This window comes from Aplysia californica, unplaced genomic scaffold (genome assembly GCF_000002075.1).
Source record: "Aplysia californica isolate F4 #8 unplaced genomic scaffold, AplCal3.0 scaffold00015, whole genome shotgun sequence".
NCBI lineage: Eukaryota > Metazoa > Mollusca > Gastropoda > Aplysiida > Aplysiidae > Aplysia > Aplysia californica.
This window is the reverse complement of record NW_004797285.1, coordinates 2669284-2688995: the sequence shown is the minus strand read 5'-3', so window position 1 is coordinate 2688995 and position 19712 is coordinate 2669284. Positions and strand designations below refer to the sequence as shown.

The 19712-nt window shown below is 37.6% G+C and overlaps 1 protein-coding gene across 2 annotated transcripts in view; it reads left to right on the top strand.

Moving 5' to 3' along the window:
• The window catches only part of LOC101848861 (sodium/hydrogen exchanger 10), a 33607-nt gene extending 13895 nt beyond the window's left edge, over positions 1–19712 (top strand). For both annotated transcript variants that reach the window (XM_005090324.3, XM_005090325.3), the window contains 17 exons: positions 1682–1787; positions 2365–2449; positions 2917–2997; positions 4105–4202; positions 4560–4620; positions 5507–5737; positions 6157–6339; positions 6874–7081; positions 9189–9337; positions 10185–10310; positions 10929–11027; positions 12025–12165; positions 13388–13540; positions 15079–15196; positions 15697–15779; positions 18225–18437; positions 19467–19712. In XM_005090324.3, coding sequence (XP_005090381.1) covers positions 1682–1787; positions 2365–2449; positions 2917–2997; positions 4105–4202; positions 4560–4620; positions 5507–5737; positions 6157–6339; positions 6874–7081; positions 9189–9337; positions 10185–10310; positions 10929–11027; positions 12025–12165; positions 13388–13540; positions 15079–15196; positions 15697–15779; positions 18225–18437; positions 19467–19553 — 2222 coding nt within the window. In that variant the 3' untranslated portion in view covers positions 19554–19712. The remainder of the gene's footprint in view (positions 1–1681; positions 1788–2364; positions 2450–2916; positions 2998–4104; positions 4203–4559; positions 4621–5506; positions 5738–6156; positions 6340–6873; positions 7082–9188; positions 9338–10184; positions 10311–10928; positions 11028–12024; positions 12166–13387; positions 13541–15078; positions 15197–15696; positions 15780–18224; positions 18438–19466) is intronic.

Here is a 19712-nt window from a genome sequence, read left to right as displayed (position 1 = left end):
CTGATTGCCCAGTCAAATCTCTCGGGCAGCTTTCTCCACTGCAGCCTTTTAGATGCACACTGCTGTTATTATTATATTGACGGCTCTGGTACGACCCATCGTACTCAGAATTTTTTTCTTGTGCTTAGTTTAAATAGTTTGAAAAACCCATATTACACCATTTTAATTTATATTCCAGAAGGCAGACCAGTGGGCCTATAAATGTGCCCAATATTGTGGGATCAGAGCATTCGTATCATGCTGCCAGTTTCCAGAAAATCAGATCTTTCCTTCGCTTGTAAAAATATATGTCTCAAAAATCGTATGGTTTGTGCCTGAGGTCATCAATACTGGACCTGTATAAAAAGTCTCAAATACTGTAGCTATGTGTGGTCACTGTTCTGAACAATAGAATAAAATCATACACATTGCATCTGGAACCTGCAGCAGGGCTACTTCAAGTATGTGAATGGAAATTGAAGCCATCACGAAAGCACTTGATTGGATGACCCAAGATCGCCCCCACACAACCCATGCTGTTCTTATTACTGATTCCATGCGTACCCTCAGAAGGGTCGAAAAAGGTTTCCTGAGAACTGAATGAATTCAAGTTATCGAAGCAACGCCTATACGATCACTCACTTGGATTTTCTGCCCTGGCCATGCAGGTGTTAGGGGAAATGAAAAAGCCGACAGAATGGCTGGTGAGGCCACCTCAGTTGACAGCATGGTTCAACCAGATAGGGTCAAGATTCTGAAATACCTCTCTCGCCGGCTGATTGAAGAGGAAGATAGGGAGGCAGAGGCCACTGCCGTGGAGAGGATGATGCTTTTGGGAATACATAAAGGAAGCAGAAAATCTGGCATCCTTGCAGGAAAGAACAGAAGAATGTTCAACCAGATATGCACAGGCAAAACCAGTGGAAAGACCCTCGGTGACATTTTGGAGAAAGCAACGGGGCATCAATGGACCTGTCCGGAGTGCACGGATGTTGCTTCCTGAAACAATTAACAATGACTGCTCTGAAATCAGGGCATTGTGAATCTCTTTAGGATAAGCCTACAGCGTTTTATGTAGTTGAGTTGGGAGTCATACTTCTTTAAAGTCTGATAGCGTCCTTCCTGACAAGGATTTCCCCAATGAGAATAATTTGAAATTATGAAAATACTGTACAAAAAGAACCTCTATTTATATTGCCAGGAAACTTCCATTTTTACAGATTTTTTTGCTTGTCCAATACTGACTTCTTTTCCTGCACAAGGTCAATGAACGGATATGTTTGGTCTGTGAGATATTGTTGACTAGATGATCTCATTTGGTTGAGAAATTCAATTTCCTTCTACTGTATGCTGATCAAAGCACGAGTTTGATAGCCTTCTAACTCTTAGTCACAGTGAAAATGTATAATTAGATGTTGTTCTGTCCTCCAACGTGTGTGTATTTTTTTATATGGAGTATGGACAATGGGATGAAAATGTTTCGTAATATGTGGACCTAGAGGGGACCTGATTTTTACCATGTTATTTGAGGGTTTTGCTCACTAAAACTGTTTGTATATCTCATGTTAATTTTCATTTCCTTTTTTTTTAAAGCAGAACCAAGATGTATCCTACAAAGATGGAAAAAAAACGTCCCTGTTTCCATTATAACATGCTGTCTTTTTATTTTTCCATGTTTGAACATTCTTTTCTTGTTTACCAGTATTGGCAGACCATGATGAAGCAAAGTCACGAGTCATCAGTGGGGCACAAATGTATCTCAAAGAGATCAGAACCAACACTATTAGTGTCTTTAAGCATCACAATAGGTAGGTCTTTTATTTCCATGAGTTATTTTGTATGTTAACTCCACATTTCCTCTGTCAGTGCACTTGTGGATTGTTCTGTGATGAAAGTTTATACATGTATATAAGAAGTATCACATTGTTATTGAGGAAAAAGAGTTTGGGAATTTGAGAAATAGGAGTTTGGGTAATAGAAGAAAGTTCACCTCATGACCCAGTGTATACAGTGACATAGGGAAACTTACTCTAACCTCAAGGAACACCAAAGAACCCCCCACCCCTCCCCCAGAAGAACTTGATAGTTTATGGTATTTCATGAACCCATCATATATCAGTTAGATGACAGCTGAAAATAGTTGGCACTAATACATGGTTTATAGTGATGAATTAACAATATCAGGATGGAAGGAAATGTGGACTCCCCAGTATTGGCCTTCTTAACCCAGTCTTTTATATCTCCATATTGGTTTGTCTTGGAGATGGATAAGCCATAGGTCAGAGGTATGTCTCTGAATTGTCCTTTTGTGACTGCCATTTGATGCAGCATTTTGCTTAACTGTTTACTTATTACATGCTCACATTTATGTTGCTGGTGTTTCAGGTTCATTGCTGATGCTGACTGGAGTGTTGTGGAAAAGTTCACAAGTATTTCCCACCCATTGCTGAGAAACAATAGCACGAAAGAGGTGCCTGTTGTTAATTTATATTTTTATGGTAATTTATATATGTTAAAGTCAGGAAATGTGCTACTTTATATTAAATATGTTTAACAGTAAATGCCTGTTTGACCTTTTAGCCAGACAAGTGTCATACTGCTGCAAATTATTGTTTAACTTTTAAAGAGGTGTCGAGTAACAAAACTGAAAAAGATACATCTTGAAATGATACTGTAGTTCCTAAATTTTATGTAACAAGAAATTAAATTTAATGATATTATGCGCTATCGTGTAACTGAAATTTTTAGTATGATGTGTGATTTGGTTGTTCATTTAGAGTTTTTTTTGAAGAAGTTACTAATAAAATTATGTTATTTTAGAAGGTGGAATTACAGTTTGATAGTAATAAATATAGTGATGCTTATGTGTATAATTGTTCCTGTTAGATGTTCCTGTTAGATTTTAAAAAAGTTGTTTATACAATATGTTTGTTTCAGAGATCTTGTCAAAGGGGAGATGTTCAACATTTGAATCAAATGGAGACTGCTGCTGTTAATCGAATTTTAATGCTTATGAAGGTAAACAATTATTTATCTTAAATCTGAATACTCACGATTATGTTGTTCCAGTTGTTGCTCATTGCATATCTGGATTGTATGAAAATATAATGCCTTTGAAAAGCAATGAGTTATAAGAATAAAATGTTTGTGAGATTTCTCTCTACGGTTGTCTGTGTTGAGTTACCTTTGCCACAATAAAGAATTTGTAAGACATAATGTTCTCTTAGAACTTTGGTTCTTACATGACAGTTCCTGTCGCTTTTTGTAAGTCTTGAAATTAAATTTCAAATTTTAATTTTCTTTACAATATAAAAAGTTTATATCCAATGAAATATTGGGAATTTCCCTTTCTTCAGCTGTTTTATTCTTTTGATGTAGATTTTGCATCAGTCATTAAGAGAGTTGATTTGTAATTTCTAAAGGACAAAACATCAGGGAGTTGAATCAGCAGTCTTTGACTTCAGCAGTCTTTAACTCAACTCAAGGATTTGTTGCTCAACTCCCCGAGAAGGGTGTATCTGTGGCAAAGACACTACCTTTTTTTTATGTTACGCCCAGCTGTGAATGGGGACTTGTAAATTGTCAGGGATTGAAATATCATACATGGTAATGGTAGTCTCCGAGTGCCAAGTAGTCTGTGATGCTGTACTAACTATGGGATACTAACTGTTAAGCATGAATGAACAGGCGAAACGAGGAAGTTATACAAAATTTAGTAAGAGCCATTGATCAGGAGGAATACAATAAGCCCCGCTTGCAAAATTTGTAAACTTTATTACACATTAATTTAGAGGATAGACACTAGAAGTACAGTTAAATCTATTCAAAAAGACCATCCATTGTTGAAAAGGAAAATTGCCATCTTAGACGGGTGATCCACTTGGATAGTGGCATTACAATAATATTGAAAAAATTCAACCGAGGTGATTGTCTTGGACAGGTGGTCATTAGAGCAGGTTCAACTGTATTGGAAATGTGTTAGGCAATATTCTTATTAATTGTCCTTTGAATCATTATGCTCTATGTATCTTGAAATATGAGCGCTTCGCCTTGAATACTTATGTAAAATACTTTTCCCTTCTTTTAACTCACAACATGCTACTATTTTGTTCGTCTGTGAAATAGTGTTCATACTGGAAGCAATATGAAGATGGTCTCGTATCCAGAGATGCCTTGAAGCGCCTGTTGCACTGGTCAGATCATGCCCTTGCCAGAGGAAGCTCGTAAGTTGTTATAATCACGCATGTTGTAAACTTTGTTGATCATATCTGTGTCTTTTTCAGACATAAGCACTGGTGATTATTCAGTGTTAAAGCTATTGACCCTGGTTGGTTTTACTGCTTTGCTATTCATCTTTTGGTTATCATCCTCTTATCTTCCATTTTCTTATCACAAAATGAGCATTATCATGTCAAGGCATGGATGATAGTTATGGTACTAATTGCCTTATTTGTCCATTGGTTTTTCAAAAAAAAAATTTTGGGTATCTCTCTTTCCTTTTACGTGTATCTCTAATTCCTTTTATGTGCTAAATCTGCAACTAATTGTGCCAGTGCATACCCCTTTTTCTTTGGTTTCAGATTAATTTTACCTTCCAGAATTGCCTCAGCGATGAAGGTTTCGCGATTTAACAATTTTTGGGTAAGTTCTGTATTTTAGACGAAAGGGGTGTGTGGGTGTATAGTGTATGTGTGTTCTGGTGGGGGGGTATTTTCCATGATGGTGCCTGTTTCTGTCATTGTTTGATGCAGTATATCAATTTGCCATTTTAGTAAGAGGAAACACATTACAGCTTTTTTAAAATCTCTCTTGAATTGACATTTGATCTTGTCTGTACCTATATATGGAAACACCTCCGCACTGAAAGAGTTAACATGCATAATATGCGAGATGTCTGAGATTTTTCATCTTTATGTGAGAAGACTACGTACTCAATCTTACCTACCTTGAGATCAAGAAGGAGATTAAGTGAGTTAGGGAGCGAGAGAGATTTTTTTCTTCATTGAGTATTATCACGAAACGAGGGTGTGGTGGTGGAGCGGTTAGTGCGCTCGTCTTCGAAGCGGAAAGTCCGGGTTCGAGCCTCGGTTCGGACACAGATTTTTTTCGCCCCCTCCTGCCCACCCAGCAGTCATGGGTACCTGACTTCGAGTTGGGGAAGTAAAGGCGGCGTGGAAAGGAACTAGCCACCCTACCACAATATGCTGAAGGCCCAGGAAGTTGTCTCACTAATAAGGCAATCCCCAATGTCCGGATCGGATGCAGGAACAACTTTACTTTACTTTATTATCACGAAACATATGATGGTTTTCAATTTCCATTTGTTCTATTCCCATTTAGCTCAGATTTGTAATTTCAGAGAAACCACCTGTGTGTAATGTCCATCTACAAATAGTGTTTTACGCCCATATTTTGCCTTTGGGGAAAATGGTACTAATAAGAATTCTTATTTTTATATTTTTCCAAGAGATTCTAGTGAATAAAGATTACTTTGTGTGTTTTGTCTCATGCCCCATTTATTCAATAGAAACACGAGCTGTGGGTGAACATGGGCTATTGGAACTACTTAAGCGTGAAGTCCAAGCGGCTACAGCATTGGGTGAGCGCTCCCCTCATATTGCTCCACTTTGCAGACACGGTTCTCTCTGTGAAGGCCGTCATGGAGGTGCTGTTTGTCCCCTCAGAGTACAGCCAGATAGTCCTGTGGTACTATAATGTCACTCTGGTCTCCTGCTATGCTGTTATTCTTGTGCTACGGGTGAGCATGGATTTTTTTTTTTTCGATTTTTTTTTTTCCGCGCTGTAATTTGTATTTTTTTAGGTAGTTTGATGAACTGTGGAGTAGTTTTATGTTCAATGTGTGAAATTTGTAAGCTACGGGTTTGATTTCTGGTTCGTCTAGGTATAATTTTGTATCTCTCGGAAAAGTATTTATATTTATTCACCCCCCCCCCTTCCCCCAATCTGTCCAGCTAGAAATGGGTAAATTATGATCAGCAGCGAAATAAAGTGTGGATGTTACTAAATACTGAAGTGGTAGTTACTCTATATGGAATGAACGTCTCCAGCCTAACAGCCCAAGAAGTTATTGGAAAGTTGGTTGAGTCTTTGGTTGAACAGTGTTTTCTGCCTTTTTCTTATATTACTGGATCTTCTTACTTTCTGTCTTTTCCTCAGGTTCTTGTGAGGAGGAAGATGAACTGTTGGGATGTGCTGCTGCTTCTCCTTGTGGTCATTGGCATGTTTGACATATTCTTTATGTGGATTGTCACTTCAGGCTCTGTCATCATTAAACTTATACACCTAGTTTTCATCTTGGCTCGCTTTCTCCGCATTTTCCGTATGGCTGAAGTTTCACCGGTAAGACAGTGCAGCCCGCCATATTGATAGTTTTTGTTGTGTCAAGAATATAAAACTGTGCAGACAAAGGATTGTGGTCTACTCTTTCCTAAAGCTTATTATTTCAGAATTGAGTCTCCTTCTCGATATTGTGATTCACATTCTTTTTAATAATACAGTACACCCATGGAAAATTGCTATTGTGATAATTCAATCTTTAGGCTGTTTACGTTTAGATCATTGCAGTAGACTGTTTCTTGGTAAAAGTTGAACAATGAACAATAAACCTCAGTGGACAAGAATAGGCATTTTAAAGTATTACAAAACTGAGTTTGAAATTTAGAAGACATGCCATGTCCTTCTGCAAAAGATTACTAAATGCTCTCCTGACCTGAGGTAATCCATCAGGTCATTCTTGATTTTTTAACATTTTTTATGTAAGCTAATAAATTTGGCTTTTATTTTATTTGCAAAGTGCTGAGATTGCAATGAAGTTTTTAAAAATTTAAAATACGCTAAGTTATATGTTTTTTGTCTCTTCATGTTTTCTTTTAGTTTTTCTTGAGGATCCTCATAGAAGTTCTGGAGATGCAGATGAGTAAAAGGCTTTCAGAAGGCTATGACATAGGACGCAGCTACATCAGAGGTCAACTAGAGGTGCTCAGGAAAATCAATGTTGTTGGAAAGGACTTCCCTGAGGATGTACTCGCAAAGTTTAAGCTTGCATGTGAAAGACACAAGCTAGAGACCATAAAAATGCTAGGTTTGTGTAATCCTTTTGGTCTTTACTAATTTTTTTCATGTATTTGATAAATAGTTTCTTGAAACAGCATCTTTGTCTAAAAACATTTCATATAAATCATTCCATAAAATTTCTAATTCAGAATTCAGTTGTTAATCTAAAAAGCCTCTTTTAGATTCTTGCTGGTCCTCTTTTGCATGCTTTCTTATTTTTAGGTAAATAGATAAGAAAACATAAAAGATCTCTCATATATACCTCAATTATCTTTGTCATAGATGCGGAACATAAAACTGAGTACGATGTTGACAAACAATGTCTCATTAAGTAAGTTTGCAACCCTTGAAACACACTGTGTTTTTCTGACTTCCTTTTGTGTCTCTCATTTTTTCTGTTTTGAGAGTTGTAGATAGAACACGTGTGTAAAAACTTCTCTCTTCTTATGTTAGCATAATATTTATATTACAAGGTATTATAGCTTCATCTGAAGCATTTACCCTTTAAATATGGCCTGTGTGAAAAAGTATACTTTGAATTGAATTTTAAGTAAGTTTCAGTGTGGTTCAAAATAAAACTAAGAATTTTTGTTTGTTTTTTTAATAGATTTAAAAAATTCAAACTTGCCCCTCCCCCTCCCCCCACATCATTTAAATTGTTTAAAAAATATTGGCTCGAGCAGGACAAGACATTTCACCTTGGAGGCTTCAGATGAGCAATTGAGAGCTTAAATGATTACTATTAATTTGATATAAGTGCTTAAGTGGTAATTGTAATTCATTTTACAAAAGTGAAATTTCAAAAGTGTATTGTGTATTATGTATGCAGTGTACAGTCGAACCTGCCCTGACGGCCACCTCTATAAGACGGCCACCTCTACAAACGACCACTTTCCTTTTCCCCCCTTGTGTTTTTTCTATTTAATTTAACTGTGTAAAACGGGCACCTTTCCAACACGGCCGTGGCCACCATATTTTAACACACAACCCCTATCACACTAAGCAATAACACCTGTCTTAGACGACCACCTTAGTGACTCCATTACGTTTTGTCGTTAATTGTGCATTGACCCCTGGCGTTGTGGGCGAGCCGTCATAATCTAATCACCTGTCGTTGTTGTTAGGTAGTCCCTCCAACCAATCATTTTGCGTAGGCCCCTCCCTTTGTTGACCAATAGGTACCAATTTCCAGCTGCTGGTGAGGGAAGCGTGTGATCCGTCATAACCCATAAGCCCCGCCCAAAACTCATACACAAATTGTAAGTGAGATGAGTGGTCACTGTTTATCCAGTCTGTAACAAAGTAACAAAGGACGTCAACATGAACTTGTGACAGAAGCGTCGCTCGTTCTTCGAGTGGTGGCGACCCATATGTTTGTTTTATCATAGCACTCGATCCTCCTTGCCTGACTTATTTCGTTTTATTTTCACCCTTGCACAAAATCCGCAACAAAATAAAAATAGCAAACAAAATACAAACCAAACAACAACAACAATAATGCGGCTACTTTTGATTGGGAATGAGGTTTGTTTTCTTCATCTTGATCAGTCCTGCCTAAGACGGCCACCTGTCTTATACGGCTACTTTTCTCCTTGACAATGGGTGGCCGTCTTACACTGATTTGACTGTATATCCAGGAATTGCCAGTTTTTAGTCTATCATTGAGAGAGAAAGAAGAGGATTTGTGTGTTTCTAATTTCTGATGTTAGTTTTTTAATGCTTCCATCAACACACTTTAGATCATTTAGAAACCAGACTTTGACCCTACCTGTCAGGACCAACCCAGGGTGAAGGAGATACGGTATCACAGCAGAAAGACCAATGGACATACTTGATAAAGTTCTCTCCTCAGTGATCGAACTGAGGTCTTCTGTATGTGATGAGAAAAAATACCTAACTGCTACACCACAGACGCCTATAGAGTCTGTGTAACATAATATGTGATTTGTGCGTGTTTGTGATCATTCTATGCATGTTTGTGTTTGTGTATCTATGTTTGTGTGGTTGGGTTGGTTTGGTATAGTGCTATGAATTTTTACACTGAGTTGTAGAAAGTGATCAAATCAGTGTTATTTTTTTCCAGTGGAGGATGAATCAGGTATCTCTTACCTTCTCTTTTTTCACCCAACCTTCAGGATGTTTACAGCTGGAACACCCCACTGTCTCAGCCTGTGTGAAAACAAAACAAGCCACAAGAATTGTCCTGAAAAGTCAACTCAATCTTATAAAAACTTTGCAGAAGTCCCGAACAATTTCACATCAAGATGGAGCAAAAATTGAAAAGGTAGCCTATATATAGATTGGTCCCCATACTAGTTCTTTTACAGCTGAAACATTACCTCAAGTTGAGAATTTTGGTGATTCTGATTACCCACGCCTTTTAATTCCGTAAAATCTTATGGATGAGAGTTATTGAGTAGTAGATTTGTTCATTATTGTTCATTGCAGGGGCTTGTTAGTTCAGATGAAAAATCCTCGTCCCTTATGTCAAAGTGTCATAGATCTATCCCACCTTGATGCAGACATCAGAGGTAGTTTACTTATATTTTGTGCCAGGTTTTCTAACTGCTTGTAGCATGTGGTTGATAAGTGGTCTGATGTGATTTGCTCTTTCTTTCCTATTAAATATTGATATTCCTTATCTCTCCTCCTTCTTTTCTTTTTATGTATCACTCTCTAGTAACACCACTAATCTTTGGCTCCCATATGACCTTGCAAGTGCCACAAAACTTTTATCCAAACTAAAGTAAACTGCTCATCCCTCATTAGAAGGGCTCAGATACTGCGTGTTCTGGGATGAGAACAGTCAGCTCCGGGATAATTTATGCACATTGGGCTAGTACTTGTTAAACACAGTGTGATGCTCAAAACTTTTAGATGAGTAAGTCTATTACAATCATCTACTAAGGTGAAGTGCTGAACCAGTGGCTGCCGAAGCAAAAACTTTTAAAGGTTAGGGACACTACATTCTATTCTGAAGATAGGCATTACGCATCGAAGTTTGGTACACCAAGGTTTGAAAAACCTGCAATGGACTAGGTTAGATCTTTTAGGGAGGAGGGGCAGAGTGAAAAAAAGAAGTAAGTGTCCTTTGGAACTTTGATTTCATTATGAGTCTCATCTGTCAACAGATAATTGAAAAGAAAATGGCTGAAGTCATGAACTGTGTCTTGAAAGTACGGCTTCCAAGCATTGACCAAATTGTTGCTGCTGTGCCCTGGATAAAAGAGAGCTCTGATGTTTACCATTTATTTAAGGTATGAAAAGTCATTGAATATGGCAGGTTTTTTTGTGTTTTTCCCTACTGATTCTTTAAGAGTACTTTTCTGCTGGCTCGCTGTCCCCGTTCCCCCCCCCCCAGCTTTTCAGGGTTTTTTTGGGTTTTTTTACACCCCCATCCCCACAGTTTTGATCAAATAGGCGAGTTTTGACCCAGCCTGTCAAAGCCAAATGGGTTCAGAGAGTAACAACATGCTGTTCAAATTTCTGTATTTGTAAATAAATTGTCGAACACATTGCCTCAGCTGCCTTTGGATGAGTTTTTAATCAAGTGTAATCTGTCCTCTTGCTCTTCTGTGTTTGAGATTTTTTCTTATTGGTTTATTTTCCTAAGTTTCAAGTGTAACTATTTCCTGGTGGCCTATTCTAAATCCGATTCTCTGAACTTACCAAGCTAGACATTAATTTTCCTTCTCGGAGAGGTGAAGAAGCAGTGTCACTCTTGAAAACAAATACTGAAAGAAGCATTACAAAAGCTTACCTATAGATCTCATAATTCTAACAGCAATGCCACATTTTGATGATAGTATAATGCTAGTGCCCATGATATTGATGCTGATACCGTGATACATCTCATGATGTGAATTTATGTATAGGACAAGGGCAGACTCATCTACTTCTCTTATGGAGATCTGATTGTTTCACAATTGTGTCTGCCAGGAGGAATATTCATTATCCTTGATGGAATGGCGGTGGTAAGTATGGTGCCTGTGTTGTTTTGAGAAGTGAATTTAACTGTTTGAGTTGACAAGAAGCATATTGACGAGGCTGGTGTCATTTAGTGATGGAGAAAAAGTGAGAGAGACAGGAATGGAGGAGGTTTTTTTGAGTTACAGATGGTACAATGATGGTCGTAAAGTGCTGGGTAAAAGTGAGACAGATAGACAGAAAATACAAATAGAGATATATTCATTTGTAGTGGCTCCCTTTTACCAAGTGTTGAATGGTGAAGAATAGGAAGTACTTGTGACTTGGCTTTGATCAGTCTTAACCACAAGGCAACAGCAGAGCAGGGGAAAATACTCAACTCATTAATTAATGTGATGCTGTTTTTCAGCAAGGAAACAATGAGCTCTATTTTTTTAAATTCCGGTACTTGAAAACATAACAATGAATTGGTGTACTGCTTTTGTTGAGAATTCTTTCTTAGCAGGTTTCTTCCCTTGGGCCACCAACAATTAGTATTTTTGCCTTCATTGAAATGTCCAATGCAGATAAATTCAACCCAACGTTTACCAAAGATGAGTTTGTATACAGGATCATATGAACACCTACTATATTGGTGCTGGGCTGGATTTATCTCAAGCTTTACAACTCACCAACATCACTTCCAAATTAATAATTTGTGCAGATTCAGAAGGAGCTAAACTTTTCATCCTGTGGATCCAGTAATAATCTGATCCGATCAACCTTCTTTATTTATGAACATTGGAGCATGGGATCAAACATAACAATGGAGAGATTGCTCTATTGTGACGTAAGGTAGGCAATCCAAATAAACCTTGGAGTTTCTCTAACTATTTGCTTTGGCAAATGTCATTATATTACTTGTCTGAACATTTGACTACAGTTATAATCATTAACTCTTCACCTTTTGGAAATTTGCTTATTCAATGTTTTTGGGAGCTTTTTGAAATCTTAGTTCTCCGTATTTGCTTAATATGTTGATTTGTTTCTATTGTTTTCTTTCAGTCCAAAAGAAAAGTGTTGCACTCCAAGAGGGAATCAGTTGAGGTGATAGACTACATGGTTAGTGGCAACGTCATCGGAGAATTTTCCTTTCTCACAGGAAAACCTAAACACGAAACCATTAGTTGTGAAACAGATATGTGTGTAAGTTTTCCTTTTCCTTTTTCTCTCTATGTATCCAGCATAATGTATACATTATTTTGTTAGGCAGACACATTTGAAGTGTAATGCAATGACAGTTTGTCTGATTTAAAGACATTCTTATTTGATAAATTTTACGAGACTCTAATCGTCACATCAAATAAGGTGTTGTAGTATCATGCCATCTGTCATAATATTATTATGTCTATCTCTTTCACTGAGCTACAACTTCAGTCCAACTCCTTTTCTTTTTCAGTAGTACATCAAGTTTTTCTTAAGAATTGTCATGGGCCAGGCAAGTGCATTCATTACTGTCTCACAAGAGAAACTGTAGGAGGCTTGTTTCTTATCCTTGTTCAGTTGCTCCTTGATTCTTATGACAATTCACGTGGTCATACTTATTCTCGTGACTGCACATGGGCAGATAGCACTTTTGTTAATCTGCTGCAGGACTACAGAAAGCTGACATAATCATTCATACATACATATACTTGATTGTGTATATTTTCAACTCATGGGGGAGAGCTTAAATCTTTATCTCCGAGGGGAGACCCACTATGCCAGGGTCCTCTTATGGAACAAAACCTAAAATTGACATATACGTCACTTACTTAATCATTAAATCAAAACAAGTGAACTTATTTCTGTAGTTCTTCATCTAATGAATTAACTCCATGTAAAACAGACCTGTTTTAAAGGAATTTGACGTCAAGTCATCATAAAAGAATGTGCCCAAGCCACTGCTAGCGGCTCACCAGCACAGTGGTTCCAACCATGAGCCGCTGGCAGTGGCTTGCCGGAGATAAGGGGTAAAAATGTTGACATGAAAGTCTGGCTACAGTAAGTTTATTTTTATAGGCACAGTTCCAAGTTAGAGTGTGTTTAACCGAAAGTTGATTAAACTCGTTATTGTTTGATTACAATTCTCATTGTGTTTCACAGTAAAGCTTTTTTTACAAGCAGACAAAGTTCCTGGTCAATATATTTGTTTTCTGGAGAATAATTTGAAAGGATATTAGGGAATATGGGTTGCGAGCGCTGTAAAACTCTTACAAAAATAAAACAAAAAAGGGAAAAAATATGGATTCACGATATGTAGGTTTGGTATTGTTTACATTACAGTATTATCAAAATAAAAAAAATATTTGGAATAAAGTTAACATGATTATTTTCATCTTGATACATGTTAAATCACTATTTGATGAGGGTTTTTTTCCACTTTCAGGCAATTTTCATGGCTGAGAAAGATCTGTCAGCTCATATCGGAGGCAAACCAAGTGCATCAAATGAGAAACTCTCAGAGGTTGAAGAAAGAATGTGGAAAGTTGTAGCTATGAAGCTGGCATTGCGGTATCTGTTGAGAAAATCTGCATGGCTTGTAAGTATTTCAGCTTTCATTATTTTTTTTTTCAGAAATATATTTATAAGTACATTGGCTCTCAATTTTTTTGTATACGTATAGTAATTACTAAGAAGTACCGTCAAAATTACCCAAGACGGTCTATTGTATTGGTGATTGTCTTGGACAGGCGACCGTTAAAAGAGGTTCAACTGTAATTATAAGAATAGAAAAAGGACATTTGTAAGGCATTGTGGTGAAATCAGGCACTCGTCAATATAATGTAATAGAAGAAACTGGCATTTCTCTGCTAGTCTAGCAATTTTTATAAAATTTTTGTTTTTTGACCCAACACCTTTTATGTCTGTTTAAAACTTCTCTCCGTGTGAATTTTACTGGAAAATGTTGATTGAAGGCACAAAAAAGTCAATTTTCAATTTCCAAGGACTTTAAAACTTTGGTGGCCTTTTTCTTGCTAATTTTACCTCTAAAACTAGGCAACCTCCACCTCCTTCTATTGCAAATATCTAGACCACCATTCAGATATATGGGTATTTTTTCATCAAAAGCAAGACAAATGAACAAGTCTTTAGATGATACCAATAGCTTCACCTGCCTAAAAATTAACGAGTGCCTGATTCCACTGTGTTGTGACTCGTACAGATAATACTGCTTCCCTGAATAGCCTTAAAATGATAACTGGATAAAACTGTTTCCTTCAAGTGCCCTATATAGTGACAGGATGAAACTTTTTCCTTTGATTTTACGAAACAGTTGCTCAATGAAACTTTTTTCCAATGATTTCCTTGAAATTGTAACTGGGTATACTATTTACCTCAGGTTTTCTCTAAATTGTAATTGTTTTCCTCCATTTTTTCTCAAAACGCCAAAAATGTTTTAACTTGAGATCTTTTGCAGAGAATTCAAATTTGGGATCAGTTTTTTTAAAGTGTATGGTCAAGGCCACTTTTGGGCCATATTTCTGGCAGACTTAAGTGTATAGAGTGATTTTAATTTTGAGCAATTTCAGGACGCTTCAAGTGTCCTGCTTTGAGCAGTCTGATGTGTTGACATTTAGTGTGTTAGTGTCTGTCAATAACCTTCAAGGCACCCAAACCCCTGAAATTTCAGTAGTCATGTTCTTCAAAAATTTATCTCTGTATGGAAGCCAGAAGTTGTAAGGGTGCTCTGTAAGCTCAGTTGGTATCAGGCTGAACTACAGAGCAGATGGCCCTGGTTTGAATCTAAGATATGTTCTTGAACTTGGTCCTATCGGAAACGGCTGTACTTGCAGTATATAATTGGATTCTGGAATGTAAAATGTATGGTATAAGCCACAAGTAGATGTATGAATAAAAGATGCCCATTGTTAAGAGGAATGGTCATCTTAGACAGATATATGGTCCTCTTGCACAGTGTCATAATATAAAGAAAAATGCAATGGTGGAATGGGAAGTGGTTGTTTGTATAGGTGATTGATTGTCTTTGACAGGTGGTCATTAGAGCAGGTTTGACTGGACATGAATAAAAAACATTTTGAGGAAGTAATTAGTTGAGTGTGACTTTGATGTTCTCAGGTCCTGAGTCAGAGTGAAATCCTGATGAAGCTGATGGATGCCACTCTGGTTGATGGGAAAGCAGAGAGTCAGTCCATGCATCAGTACTTGCTGCTCACAGATCTGCTCCTCATTCATGGTTGTTGTTTTACTCTGTTGACAAGATGTTGTAATCATGGCTGACTAAACAGGAGAATGGATGTGTCATTTGAATGAATCTAGGAGAAAATTTGTATCATTTAAATGTATCCAGGAGAAGGGTTATTTATACTATTTGAATGTATCCAGGAGACGTACAACTGCTTGCTTTTGTGTCTTATGCTAGTTGATGTTTTGTTAGAGCTAGAACTTTTGTGGGTCAAATAAGAAAACATACAAATGTTTTATACTCCTGTTGATACAGTGTAGATAATTTTGAAGGGTAAGGGCTGTGGCCCTGCCTGTCATGGCCAACTGGGTTTGTGTAGAATTTATCCAGGTTTGATTTGATACCATCTCTTTGTAAGAACTGAATTCATTTCCTCTGCATGCAAGTCAAAGAGCCAGGCCTTTACTCTACAGAGACTGGTAAATGAAAAAAAAAACAACACTTAAATACAATACGACCTGTGTCACAAAAGTTGAATATCTTTGTAACAGGGAAACTTCTGGATCACACAGTCAACAATGTCGTGAATGGTCCGGCTTACATTTCACGTGGATCAAAGCCTTTTACCGTTGTGGTGAGTGTACACACTTTTACATGGAACTCACATGTGCAATTGTGAACTTTTGCTCAGCTATGTTTTCCATCTGAGAGATTTATCAATTGTGCTGTATCGTAAATTGTAGCCTTGGTCTTTCCTTGAACGCATTATTTTGATGAAAATAGCTGTCTTGTACAAGTGGTAAAATGAGTCTTTGTATTTTATGTTATGAAATGGGTTTTGGGTTTTTGTTTTTCTTGTTACTGATGCTCTTGTACTGAAAAAGAACATTATTGTATGCATCTAGAAAGAATATCTCTCCGCTTCTCTCTTTGTTTCTCTAGATCATGCCTTATTTAGGGCTGCGTAAATCTACTGATTTTTCAGGTAGTTACCGGTTTTGGGCATTCAACCGCCATACCGATATAGGGGTGAAAACCTCCGGATTTGCGATGGGTGCCGCAAGTAGAAGAAGAAAAAACAACTGTTTTGCAGTTTCAAATCTTCGCAGTATTTGCGGAAATCCCTACATTCCAACAGTTCCGTATTTGCTGCATCATCATATCAACTCCATGCGTAAAAGAGAAAGAGAGACAGTATCAGTATTAACTAGATCTATAAATCGCCGGGACCCGGGAATGCCACTGGAATTTGAGGAAATCTGTAAGTTCCCCCCGCAAAAAATGAACAAAAGTCCTCGAAACCAAATCCCAAAAGGTCACTGAGCTCATAGTTTTATTATTTTACTGGAACTTTGCGTTATTGATTATGTTCGGCTTTCCCTTGTCCGAGAGTTCATTTCACGCGAATAAGCGGCTGTGGAGGCAGGCGCAAGATGTAGGTGTAATACCAAGACTCCATCGGGAAAATCAAAATCTACTTTCTCTTTTGTTACCGCCCCGAACTGTCCGATGATAGTTTGTTACTGTTGGGTCTACAGTAATGACATACAGTTTGTACTTTAGAAACACTGTTTCGCCATGTCGCCATACAATAAAATCAATATTCTCACTGTGTTGTCTAATGAAAAACGAAAAGAAAGAAAAAGAAAACAAGCGTCCTCCAATTTCTAAATCTAGATTGTTGGGCCTGTCATTGTGACCCGTCAGTGAACCTGCGCCAGTTCGCATCATGTGAGTACGGCCTCCGGTGCGGCATGAGTAAGATGGGACTGGCGGTTGTTGGTGTCTTCAAAGTTCATTCAAAGTAGGAGCATTGCAGGGCTTCAGAATTGGGTTGGGGGGGAGGGGGTGGTTGACGGAATACAATCTACGGCAGCAGGAGAAGGCCACGGTGCAAGAAACTGATGCTGAAATGAAAACGGTAAGTGGAAGTGGTGCTCTTAGGTTTTGACATTCGACAATCGAGTGCGTTAATGAGGGAATATATTAGACTATTAGAGTACTGGCTTGGTGATTATATTCAAGATTGGTGTTCCCGGAATGGCTGGATTTTTCAATGATGCGATGGCAAATTGAATAGTGGCAATGAAGAAATGACATTTTTAACCCTCGGAAAGCTCTAAATTTCAATTTATTTCGGGGCTTCGCCCCCGACCCCCCCCCCCCCAACTGGACCTTGCGGAAGGCCTATACTTGAGGAAAATAAGAAGAAAAACATCCTTTTTTTTTAAAGATGTATTTGAACTTACTGGAGGATAAGATCTGGAAACTAATTTTATCATTAGACTGCATTTTGAGGGGAAAAAAATCAATACTTGATCAGTCACTATCCCATGCTCTCAGTCCTTTCAGCTCCAGCTCTCTTCTTATTTCACCTTTTGCTCTGCCGTGAGCCTAACTATAACGGTTTTCTCAAAATAAGTTTTGTCTTGCATGCTTTTAAAAAACCCAATCATGGTTTTGACAGTTGATATTCTGACCTCGACACAGGCCCAGATCAGGATTTATTTAGCATTTTTAGAGCAAAACTAGTTAAAATTTTCGGTCATACCTAAGTCACACAGGATTTATCAGTGCCGTATTCTAAAGTCGGAAAATGGGTTTTAATATAGTTTCAACTGGTATGGGCTAGGGGTTTTGAAGTTAGTTTGGCAGTCACCCTACCACTTTCCATACTGAATAACGGATGCCTTGAACGATAGTAAATGCTTAAAACACAAATACAGAAACAAAACAAAATTTTGCCTCATTTCATCAAGTTTTCGAAATATGATTATCTAAATATCACAGAAAAACAAGCCCTGTTCGATGGTTACTATAATGTGTACCCGGGCAACTTTTTTTTTCCTTCTTTGTCTATATACTACCATACTACCTGATTTTGGGCCAAAATATCTGAAAGTGACCCTGAGTTTACCTGAAATGGGGACTTTGAGGTAGGCAGTCCTGCTTATTGCTAATGTGTATCCTTCATTGTGTCCATTATGCATTTCTGTTTTATTCTAAAGAAAGTAGGAGATGGCAAGTGAACCTGCTATTATACTACTCAGTAACGGGTTGTTTTTTTTCATCATTTCAGGATGCGGACGTGGTACGTCCTATCTTCCTGGTGCTGCCCCCAGAGTCTGAGCTAGATGAGATGAATGTAGAGCTGAACAGATTTCTACACTCAGAGGATGACACAGAGATTCTGTGTGATTCCCACAGCGATATTACTTTTTCTTCTGGTGGTTCCTCAAACAACCCACTGATAGGTATGCCAAGGTATTCCAAGAAGGCTGCCTCTGCCGTGGTAAGTATTATAGAGAAAAAACTTAAGCTCCTTATATCCGTCAGGCCGCTCCCAGGGGCTCGTTGTTGGAACCAGTGCCAGTGAGCTGCTGGCAGGGGCTCGGGCACATTCTTTAATTTAAGACGACTTCAATGTCAAATTACTTTTAGGCAAGTGCAAAAAACGGGAGGCTAAAGACCTATCGAAATAGCTTCAGTTATTTGATTTAATGGCCAATTTAGTGACGTATATTTTAGATTTTAGATCAATTTTAGATTTCGTAAATAGTTAATATTCTTTGTACATTGTTCAAGATGTGTATTGACAAATAAATATTAATTATTTTTATAAACAACTGAATGTGGTATGCAGATTCTAAATTCTATAAATATCATGATCTGGCTGTTAGTAAAGTTTCCAAAAGCATATTTAGAACATTGTTTTTAAATACTATTGTATGTCAGAAGTCAATCTCTTTGGCAAGAGTTTTCAAACTTCAGAAAGTCCCCTGTAGTTCTGTTTAGGAAGAATTCAGCTCAGACATGTTCTAGTCTTCTCAGAGAAGTTTCCATATCAAAAGGGGATTTCTTCAAATTGAACCCATGTACCTAAGACTTCGCTGTACTTTATCCATGGCTAAAAAAAAATGTTACCAGTCAGGAATTATATTTCTGAAAACTAGTGTGTGACATTCTTGAAGACTTTCATACAAAAATAAAAACTTAAAATTAAACCTCTTTGCATGCCTGTTGCTGGTTATTATGTGACCTTTGTATTGATTACACCTGATGTATAGTTTCATCTATGAAATCTAACTTGCCCTGTATCTTCATGGAACCTAAGGGAATAGAGATGTGCTTGGGATGAGAAGAAAAGCAGGAGGAAGGAGGCAGATGTGATGGGTCTTACAATCTGGAGTATTTTATAGTTAGCAAAACTGGATACTCAGATTTTTCATCTTTTGCCCCTCAAAGGAATGTGCACACTCAGTCCTTTATTCTAATGCAGCTAATCTGTTTATATTCAACAAAATTTTTTTGAATTCCACAGGAGTTGTGGAAAAGCGACTTTGGTGATCCCCATGAAGATGATAGCAGAGGAAAGGGAAGAAAAGGAATACGAATGAGCCCTTATTAGTTATGTTGTGATTTTTCACTTAATAATTTACTTTGTTGTTATTATCCACCCAGTAACTGCTGAGCTTGTGTACAAGCATTTTGAATCTTTAGGATAACAAAGGTTGTTGTAAAATATTCGAAGTAAAGACATTTTTGTTTAAGACTTTCGGCCCCCCCC